This window comes from Falco biarmicus, chromosome Z, assembly GCF_023638135.1.
Source record: "Falco biarmicus isolate bFalBia1 chromosome Z, bFalBia1.pri, whole genome shotgun sequence".
NCBI classification, from domain to species: domain Eukaryota; kingdom Metazoa; phylum Chordata; class Aves; order Falconiformes; family Falconidae; genus Falco; species Falco biarmicus.
Genome location: NC_079311.1, coordinates 55,609,580 through 55,620,743, shown reverse-complemented (window position 1 = coordinate 55,620,743; position 11,164 = coordinate 55,609,580). Strand labels below are relative to the sequence as shown.

At 43.7% G+C, this 11,164-nt stretch overlaps 1 protein-coding gene across 2 annotated transcripts in view; it reads left to right on the top strand.

Annotated features, from left to right (window-relative positions):
• The first annotated feature begins 6,545 nt into the window (after positions 1-6,545).
• SLC1A1 (solute carrier family 1 member 1) overlaps positions 6,546-11,164 on the top strand; it is a 59,618-nt gene continuing 54,999 nt past the window's right edge. Inside the window, exon 1 of one of the 2 annotated variants that reach the window (XM_056324727.1) lies at positions 6,546-6,614. Coding sequence is in view for 1 of the 2 variants with exons in the window: in XM_056324726.1 (XP_056180701.1) it covers positions 7,017-7,107 (91 nt within the window). In the remaining variant the exon portion in view is untranslated. Of the gene's footprint in view, positions 6,615-6,861; positions 7,108-11,164 lie in introns of those variants that run through there. The other variant, XM_056324726.1, reaches the window with a different exon arrangement.

Here is an 11,164-nt window from a genome sequence, read left to right as displayed (position 1 = left end):
ACCAGGAGACCTGAGCCTTAAAATCATTGGGTCATTTACTCTCATTATCTTCTGTCAATAAAGTGTTCTGCTTCATTATGTCTTAATTACAATAAGTCTCCAAATGGCGTGTGGGTGAACAGAGCCCTTCAATTCCATTTATTCCATTTGTGAAGAGTGGTAAAGAGCAGCTGTCTGCAAGAATCACTAATTTTGTAATTACATATGTATTACAGTAGCTACATGTATGATATATCACATATTGAGTCATTCTGCAGAACTGCTGGAGCAGCAGTAGAATATTATCCTGTATTTTGCCCTTTGTTCACTTTGCCCATGTATTAATGCATATGCACTTTGCACACTATGGAGATAAAACAATGTTACTCCAATATGGCAAGTCAATATCATCATCTTCATTTGGGAAATAATTTATTATTCTACTAATAGAATGGTATTGGTTCAACATACTTTTACCTCTCAGTTTTTCAGGATGGAAATAGCTGCTTATGGGTACAGTGAGTATCCAGCCTTCTCAACATGTTCCTGGAGGTCAGACGCCAGTGCTGCTGTGAAGTAGCTCTTGCTTTTAGGTGGAGATGCCTTGCAGGTATTGGTGTGCCAAACATCAATATTAAATATCTTTCTTACTTTGCAACAGCCAATAGCAAGTCACATCTTCAAACAATAATGCCTGATCCATGGCCCAAAAGTCTTGGAAACATGGGTTAGGGGCAGTTCAAATTCCTTTTAGTCATTTGCCTGAAGCAAGAAAGTGTACATTTCTGAGTCAGCAGGTGGCAAGCTATTGCAGATGTCAAAAGGTTGGCCTCCATTCCAGATGTACGTATCTTCTCTGTCTGAACTTGTCTTACTCAAATCTGGACCCACCCATCAGCTGAGGACAGAATCTTTATGGATTTCTATGAACATTTTACAATTGGTTACTGAATACAAGTTTGCCCATGAAGACATCACCCTTCCACACAAATCTCATCCTTGGCATGCTGATATTATCTGCCAAGCATTTTTAAATGCCTTGAAGAAACTCAGAAATTTTTAATCATCATGCAAAATCAATTACTTTCTTTTTACTAGCAGAACTTCTCACATGAGGCTAAAGAAGAGTGCGGTGAGAAATATGTATTGTTCATAGCCATCCTTGACATTTTGTGTAATTAGGAAGGAAAACTGTTTGCGATCATGTTGGTCTACCTCTTTCCATGGACACCTAATTGGCTGAATGATTTTTAAAAAAGGGAAGAACCATTTCTAAAATCATTACCACAATATGAACCTGGATTTACAAAGCTGCTGGCTCATGATCACTTCACAGCTATGTCATCATACTTTCTAGGCAAATGAAAACTGTTGGACTTTCAGATGTATCAAATGTATCTACCCTTGACGACTTTCAGAGCATGCCTTTCCTTCAACCCTCTCTAAATGGTAGATGGCTACCGCTTAGATCTCCATTTGTGAAACACTTTTATGCCACCTTCCCACACTGCTTCCTTTCTTATAACGTAAAAGGTCTGCAGCCAGGCAAATGTATAAGCATTGTATGAAATGTTTACACTACTTAAAACAAGAAAAAAAATCAAAACATTTCTCACTGATACAAATTCCTTTAATTATCACAGGGCATGGTCTCTTCCAGCTTTCATCAAAATCTGTGACAACATTCACAGTATTCTTACTGGGACCAGAAACACAACTTAGAAAAAAATAGAAGTGATCTAGAACATAATGTTCCAGGTTTTGAAAGTGTTACAAGTGCATCATTACCAAGGAATTCTCATAGTTTTCATCATTACTCTTTTACATTAGTTGAACACAGGTGGGTTGTTCTGATTTCGCAGTGAAAAATGGCTGATAAAACACTGATATTTAGTTGAGGTGGAACAAAACTGGGGTTTGGTATGAACAAGGTATTCAGCATTAGAGGACCATAAACCAGCAAATAAAAATCCCATCTGTAGTGGTCATCTTCCTCCCAGTTGTGATCCAACAAAGTTGGATCCAACTTTGGAATGGCTCTAATAAAGTTAATAAATCCCATTGATTTGGCACAGGATTTCATTTAATTAAAAAAAAAAAAAGAAAGAAAGAAAGAAAAAAAAACCCCTCCTTCTTTATTTTAGGCCAAATCCAGACTGTTTTACTTACAATTAATAAATTTTGACCAATAACTCAACAATCTTGAAAAATCTCGTTTGAGGAAAATACAGAGAAGAATGGCTGATTTTGTAAGGTTTAGAGTGTCTTTGGTAAGACAGTAGAAAAAACTATGCAAACAGAAGATAAAGCATCTACTGGTAGTCTTACTGGAAGTTATAGGTAGGTAACAAGGATCCCTCTGTGTATTCAGAACCATAGAAATAGATCTGCCTTCAAAATTAATGGAGTGTGTTGGATTAGTTAAATACACCAATAAGGATCTGGTAGCTTATCTACCTACACTGGATTGAACAGGATCTCTGTGCAAAGACATTACTGCCATAAAACCAACATCCGCTCCAAAAATAAAACCCAGCACCCCTTCAGCTCTGCCCCTGGGGACAGTCAGAGCACCTGTCAAAGAGGTCTTATTTATTTATTTTACAGGTCAGCTCAGCACCAGAATATTCTTCTTTTGGCTTATCCAGCTATATTACCTAGTGTATATGGCAGTTAAGCTTCAAGGTCAGATGTCAGGAGGCACAGGTTCCAGGCTATACAGAAAAATCCAGCAATTTTGGGTGCTTAGTTACAGTATTCTTATACACATAAGAATGTGCATTTCCCGGAGCCTCATTTGGCTCTTCACTGAACTGCATCCAGAATCACACTTTTCATTTCCATCTCTAATTTCAGCCTTCATATTGGGCTAGAAAGCTAAAGAGTAGAATGAAAGCAAGGCAACTTTGCTAATAGCCTAATTCTGGAATTCAGAGATAAAAGCATTGTGCTTGATGGCTCATGCTTAGTTAACTCCATAAAGATTTTACTCATCAACTTACTGTATTCTGAAGACAGAAGAATTTTGGTTACTTTAATGATAAAAGAAGCCAGTATAGCAACATGGTCCAGTGCCAAAGGGTGACAGCTGGAAATATTCACAGTACTTAGAAATACCATCCTTTTTATTAGATAATTTTCTTATTAAGATGAGATATATTAGACAGGAATTGATCACTCTGTGATTTGAAATTTTGTATGTGCTCCCTGGCTTCATGGTATTAAAAGACAGTTGCAAGCTTCTCATCTGGTGGACTAGCCTGAAACAAAAAAGGCAAACTCAATTATTCTGTCTGCATTCTAGGTGAATTATTAGCACCTTTTTTTAAGATCTTTGCTAAATACTGTTGTTTTACCAAAACATTTAAAAAATGCAATACCCACAGTTTCAGCAATTCTCTGTGATGTAATTTCTTACATATGGTCACCATAAACTATAAGGAAAAGTCACTTAATTAGTTTTCTATGGAGCAAATCAACTGTCATGAAAGCTTATACAAATGACAATAATAGACTGACCTAGGTATAAAAAGATGAAGGACTAAATGAGTAAAACTCAATTGTTTTTTCCTCTCTTAACTACCATGTCTGAAGATATATTTTAAGAAGTATGAAGAGGCAAGCTCCCACTTGCTACACTGTGCACTACACTGTACTGTACATGTTCCTGTAGGAGCTCTGCCTCTCCCAGCACTGAAACACTCAAATGCCTCAGCAGAAAATATTCCTAGCCAGTGAAATTACTAGCTATGTTCCTAAGAAATTCACTTAAAATGTTGTTAAGACAGCACTACAGATCAGAAATGAATGTTGAGACACAGGTCTATGTACCTATCAGGTCACCATGGGGCAATAACTTGTCAATGTGTTAGTTGTTTATGTATTTATGTATGATCCTAGGTCTGCAACAAAGTAACCTGGATTAGCTTAGCCTTCAAGAAAAAAAATCATGTATGTAAATGCATGTCATTTTTTCCCAGGCAAATGTTCAGATCTTCAAGACTGATTTCTCTGTATGATTCATTAACATTAAAAAGATTCTTAAACACAAAAAATAAAACCATATTGTCACACAATACTATCTTACCCATGATATGATCTGAGAACAGTGAGCAGTATAGCTAAACAATGCATTCCTATCCTCTATACACATGAAGTGTATTGACATTTTTTCACACGTGCATTCTATTAATTTCATAGTTATCCCAAGATGTTTCAAAATGGCACAAATCTAAAAATGGTTTAAACAGAATTTAGATTTTTGTTTACTTAGCCGCTGTACTTTGTAGCTGTACAGGCAGCTAGTCCCCCAAACTGTTAGTTCCTCTGGTCTTTTTTCATAGCTGAGTTCATTTTTAAAATAACTTCAACATTGCAAGAATGATCCACGGTCTTGGGCTACCTTTAATTCTTTTCCATTTTATTGGGACACTGTTATTACAGGGTTTTTTTTTTTTATAGCTCCCCATACAGAAACTGCCAGCTTGACTCTACCTCCAGGATCAAAGCCAACATCTGTCATTCTATAATAGGAAGATCAAATTAAAACCAGCTTGCTCATCAGGATGTTTAAAACGTCTCTATTTCACCTGCCTAAGTCTTTTTTAAAATGCTTCTTTAAGTTTCTATGGATGCCATAAGCTGTCAACTTCTTTTTTCAAGGTCACGTCCATGGAATTACAGTTGATGAAGTGAAAAAAAGAAAGACAACTTACTAAGAAAAAACCCTAGAATTTTGGAATGCTTTTTTTCTTAAATATTTGTAGGGACAAAACACTAGCAGAAAAGAGCAGAAACTTTGTACTTGGACAGGAAACAAAAATATGCGAAGGTCTTCAATACAAGTCAATATATATTGTTCTACTGTTGCAGAATATGGAAATAACCTATGTCTTTAGCTTTCACAAATTTTATAGCATAACTGTATTATGTTTTTTCTGAGGTTGCACAACTCCTTTAAAATATTGCAAGCCCCAGGCGGGCATATATCAGCTACAGTCACATTGCTTTGTACCAGTAGGAGAACATTTCTTTTGTGCTAAGAGTGCTGCAGACAATTCTAGCTCCTCCAGAAAAGGACTATCAAATCCTAAATGTGAAAAAAGGATACTTACAGCATTAAGAGAAACACACAAATGATGGAAACTCCATGGAAGAAGAACTCTAACTTTATTTTAGCTAGTTATCAGGAACCGTCGTTTTGCAGTTATCACCTCTAGCTCACCAAAACAGCTCAAAAGAAAAGCAGACTAAGTTGCTGGAAGGGATGCATGAGAAAGTGAATAGACAGAAAACTAAAGGAAGGCCTAAACTCTGAAGTTGTCTTGCCACTGGTTTTGTTGTTACTGTCCAGAGACACACCACCTGACCACCTCCTGGGACAAATCAGACCATTTGTCTACTGAAAGCAACATCTGACATTCCCAATATATGTGGGAGAAAATAAAAAAATCTCACTTTGGCAGTGAGAATTAAGCCTACAGCTCTTCCGCACAGGGTAAGCCTGATCCTGCCCATCCTGAAACTATGTGCGCCTTTTTCTTCCTCTGCCTCTTCAATGCCACTTACACTGCCACATTTCTATTCCAAAGTCTGGACATAGTCATGGTGTTTCTTACTGTTTCTTTCAATTAGTTATTTTTGGGTTGCTTTTTCTGTGGCTTTGTAACATGGTAGCATGCCAGCTTTCCTTTTAAGTGGTCTAGAACCTTTTATGATTTAATTAAACTAATATGATGCTTATTCATCTGCTTCCTTTCTAACCACTAGGCTTCCTTTTATTTTTTTAATTAAATTCTCCTGATGGTGACAGATGCAGACAAATTACTGCAGTTGCCTAACACATTTGAAAAATAAGGCCACTTTTTTAGAAGTCTTTATATAAATTTATGCAGCTGGCTCCAGGTTTTAACACTTGGGATAGATGATGGCTCTTGCTCCTCATCCAGGTGGATTTCAGTGCTCGTCCCTGCCTCAGCAAGTCCGTATTTGTCTCTTTCCCCAGACTGCCACCCAGAACAGCCAGGTCCATGTGACAAGGTTTCAGCTGTGGTTTTTGCTGATCAGCCCCAGGCCTGAGTTACCCAGTCATCAGAGACAGAAACCATGCAGACCTCACTAGTGTACATTTTGGAACGGATGGTGTGAAGTGTAATTAAATAAGACAGACTTTCGTTCTGCACTCTCCTTCATGTCATTCAGCAGGACAACAGCAGTCTCAAACCACACACATACCCCCTTACATTTACCAGTTGATCTCCAAGTTTGAAAATCGTAATCAACAAGGTTATAAACAGATACTGAGAGCCCTGCCATAATCCCACAGGGAATCGAGTCGCAATGTTACACACACCTTAACCGTGCTTATGGGTGGGGAGGGGGAAGGAGACCAGTGCCAAGGAGTTGCAAAGGGAAATAAATGAATCTTCACAGTTTTGGTGTTTAAATTTAACGGGATAAAACCCCACCAGGAAATCCTACAAACCATTTCTGTACTCTCCACCCCCAGCTTTCCCACCAGGAGTAGAGGGCAGGGTATGTCCCCTTAATATTTAACCAGAGATGATCCCCAGCCCAACCACTGGTGTCTTTCCAGCAGCCACCAACACCACCCAGGAACAACTCCTCTGCCTGAGGTGCGGGCCCCCACACCGCCCGCTGGTGTCAGAGGGGTGAGGGGCTGCCCTGCCCCCCGGGAGGGCACCGTGCGCCCCGCACCGCGCCGGCGGGCGCCGGGGGGAGGCCGGCGAGGAGGGGCGGGCCGGGCGGCGGCGGCGGGCCCGGGGGGCTGGGAGGCGGCGGGCCCGCGGCGGGGTGGGCCGGGCGGTGGGCGGGCAGCCCGGGGGCGGGCGGAGGGCCGGGCTGTCCCCTGCCAGGTGAGGTGAGACACCGCTGCCGGCCCCCTGGCAGCGTGCGGCAGTGCGGAGCGCACGCAGGCGGGCGGCGCGGCTGGGCTGGGCAGGGCTCGGCTCGCCTCGGCTCGGCTCCGCACGGCGTGGAGCTCCCTAGGCCCGTCGCCCCCGCCGCCGCCCCCCGCTATGGCGAAGGCGGGCAGGAAAGGATGCGGCTGCCCTGGCTTCCTGAGGAAGAACTGGCTCCTGCTGAGCACGGTGGCCGCCGTGCTGACGGGTGAGTGTGGGGGGAAGGCGGGCGGCAGAGAGGGAGTGCGGCGCCGCCGTACCCCGCCCGGCCTTGCCTGGCACGTTACAGCCCTGCCCGTCGCAAGGCCGGCGCGGCGCCAGACCGGGCCCCGCAGCGGAGCGCCCGGCGACGCCAGCGAGGGGCGCTCCTTGGCCGCGGGAGCGGGCGCAGGCCGGGCGGTGCGGGACGAGCCGCGTCCCCTCGCCGCTCGCCGGTCCCGCCCGCCGCCGGTGCCGCGGCAGGTTAACGGCCCTAACGGCGGGCGAGGGGGCCGGCTGCCCTCCCGCGGCGGCCCGCAAGGCCGGCTGAGGTGCTCCCGGGCGTCGCGTAGCCGTGGCCGCGGGGGACGGGTCCGCAGCGGCGCGGTGCCGAGGCGGCCGGTCCGGAGGGGGTTTCGCGTGTGAGCGCGCAGCGGCCCCCGGCCCCTAGCGGTAAGGCCGGCAGCGGGCCGCGGGGTGCCCGGGGCCGCCGGGGCCTGCCCCCCTGCAGGCGTCCGTCCCGCCTGTGTGACAAAGGTCTGGTGATCAGCAGTGTAAACCCGTGCTAAGAAAAGCCTGCCCAGTGCACCGGGACACGGTGCGCCCTTGGTGCGTGGGTGCTGCGGGTCCCCCCGGCCGACCCGAGGCAGGCTGTGCCCCCGGCCACGTTTGCGGCGACCGCGGCATGCCGCGTCGGGACTGACCTTCGGCTGGTGTGCTGCTGGCGGCCCCGCAGAGGTGGAGGCTGCAGGGCAGGACAACAGTGGCAGTGGCATTGGGTGCTTCTGATGGCCTGAGCCAAGCAAGGCAACTGGCCAAGTTCAGCGATGCCACCCAGGTTTCAGCAGGATTTTCAGGGGTGTCACTCTAAAGAGAGGGGAGTTCTCTGCTTGCTGACCAGTTTCTGGGGGCAAAAGGAGTCAAACACCATCTTATTAAGAATATAGGTGGGCAAAAGGGCCAAAAGAAGCCATCACATGACTTGGCCAAAGAGACTTTTCCATAGGATGTAATTTTGGTCACACACCCTTTTCATTTTCTCCTGGTGATTATTCTGATGCTAAGCAAGGAGAGCTTAATTTGCATTATTGCTCCTGTAGAGAAGTGTGGCTTTGAGTACTTTCATTTTCAGCACTAGCTGCTTGATTGGTCTCTTTCAGATTACTTTTCTGCCGATTTGAATTTTGACTGGAACGTATCTATTTCTGTGCATGTTTGTTCAGGAGATAATTACTCTTTTTGGAATTCCACCAAGCTATTTACAAGCTGAAATCAGGGGTGTACTTATGTATACAAGCATGTTTTCCTCCACACATTCAGTATGTGAAAGATTTTTTCACCTCTTCGATAAGTGGAAAGATTTTTGTGAGTTCTGTATACCAAGTGCTGAGGGCTTGCTTTGAAAATCTGGTTGTGCAGTTGGAGGGGTGTATGTGTGTCTCTCTGTGTGTGTACAGTTGGTTTTCACGTACTCCTGTCAGGTATGTTTCTATGAGTTGACATACTTCCTTCTCAATTACAGGAGTGGTTAAGAAACATTACCCTCTCATTGTCTTCCATGAACATAGGTAAAACTGAAGTGTGTGATGTGATCTTACAAGCTGATCAATCTGAAATGAAGTTTCCCTGAGAGCCAGATGGGAATTCAGGGTGGGAGGGTGACAGGCAGCCAGATACCTCCTATGTCTTTGGACTTCTCTGCCTGCTACACTGTAACTAACAGTCCAGAACCCAGGGGAGCTCTGTAACACCGCGAAGAGAGCTTTGATAAAAATTTCTTCGGTTTTGGTCCAAACTATATTTTGCAAGTAGCTGTGTATCTGCTACATATGCAGTATTTCTTGGAGGTGAAGTAAGTTACACAAGGAGAACAGTGAAACCCTTGTAAGGATGGGTCAATTGAATTGTATGTTGTCTTTTCATTACAGGAACTTGAGGAAAGTTTCTATTATACCTGGAGTCCACAAACCCTTCATAATTAAATTTACTTATTTATTCCTTTAAAATATATACTGGGAAATTGCTTTGAGATTAATACATCTACTTTGTTTGGAGGAACAATGTAACGTTCGTGGACAGAAGAGGATCGCATCATTTTGAAAGCAGAAAATACGTTTAGACTTTTCAGAAAAGTATGCATGAGTGAGGAGTGGAAATACCAAATGCAGCAAGCTGTGGCAACGCACTGTAAAAGCTGTCCAGTGTGCTGCAAAGTGGCTGATATTCCAGCAGTATCATACGGAATCGTGGGTTTTGCTTATCATTATCAGAGCCGTGGTCAGCATCCTAGTGAGATTTGCTTATCTTTGCTAGTAGTACCCTTACTAATTTGAAAAGTTCTCTTGGTTACATCTTCTGTGTATCTCTGGTAAGAAGATACAGAAGCAGACAGACCCCCCTCAGGAGTCCAAGCAATTGTTCCTAAGAAGAGTAAGGATAGAAGCAATTATTTTGTGTGTTACATTTGAAGCATCCAATCATTTACCTGTCACATTCTCAAAAACGTTGGAATTTCTTTTATAGCAGTTGGGGGAGATTATTTAAAATCTGTACACAAAATATATTAATGTCACATCTTTTTGGTGGAAACAAGTGTATGTATTATTAAAAGAAAACAAAACTTGAGACTCAAGAGGGTATTTTTCTTCCCTTAGTGAGATTGTGTTTCAGACCACCAAACTGATTTAAAGATCTTTGAACTCAGATTTGGAGTCTGAAACTGACTGGATTTCAGATTTAGGGCTAATTCTGAGGCTTGCAGTTTGTATAATTTCAGTGATAGCTTTACCTGAACACTGGGCCTGAGGAACAAGTTCGTTGTTCATTGGTTTGTAGTGTATACTGAGGGCATGCAGTGGGTCAGCTGTGCTGACTGGTGACACCTATATGAGTATAGGAGAGATGTGGGCTCATCTGTGCCTCCCCTGGGTCACTGCCCTTCTCTAGGAGGCAAGAGGGGCAGGATAGTAGCAGTCTCATGTAGGTAACTGCAAAAGGAGGGATATCTTGCATCTTTTTGCTCTGCTGGCCTTATTGAGCCCAAAGCAGATGAGCTAACAAAAGCAATTTAAAAGTCAACCTAATACAAGTGCTTCTTCAGGCATTAATAAAGTTATATTGCTTCCAGTTTGCACAATCAAGTCAAAGTAAACCAGAAGTATCCCTGAAATTTACTCATCCTGAAACAGGTGTCTAAAGGACAATTACAAAGGGAGAGATTAAGTCACACTTCATAGGATTCTGATAGAGCATCTATTTTTTATCATCACTTTGTCTCCAAGAGATCACTGCTGCAATGCAACCAAACCAGTTGTGAGGGTAAAAGGTTGATGACGTGTAAATACTTATTAATTAGTCTGCTAGTCATAGCCTAATAGCTTGTAGTCCTGGGCAATTCTTCAGCACAACAGCTTTTTTCTTACAGTGGAAATTAAAATGTAAGTGATTTGAGTATGTATGGCCTCAGGCACTGAATTTCGGTAGAACACTGTACTACAGCAGAGATCTTTTACATACTCAGTAAACACAAATAGGTTGGAATTTTTTTGAGTAGTCACGAATTTTGTAATCTGTTAGACCATTACCTTTTTGTAATAGTTTTGTGGCTGGGGAACATGATTGAGGGAATCAGTTTGCATAAATTTGCAGGTTACAAGTGTTTTTCTTTTCTTGTTGCTTAATGGAATGTCTGTCTGTCACTGCCTAAACAAATCCAGAACTTCAGATACCTGTAAGCCTGCCTGTCACTCGAAGCTTTTTCTTTCAACAGCACGTGTGTGGGACACTAAATACGGCATTTCTCACATCCTCCTCATGAACAGCTGAACGATTTCAAATTGATACAGCCATCAGTCACAGGAGATTGTGAATGGCAGGTATCCCTTCTCCAGCCAGCCGTAAATCGTGCTCGTCGAAGGCGTGTAAGCGCTGTTCCTGTGTGAGGCCGTGGCGAGCGCTGTGCGCTGCCGTTAACTTGCTCCTTCGTCCTCCTCTTCAGGTGTACGGGTGTCTCTCGGCGCCCTTGTGTGCGCCTCGGATCTGCGGAGCGGCGCGGGGGGCGGCGGGGC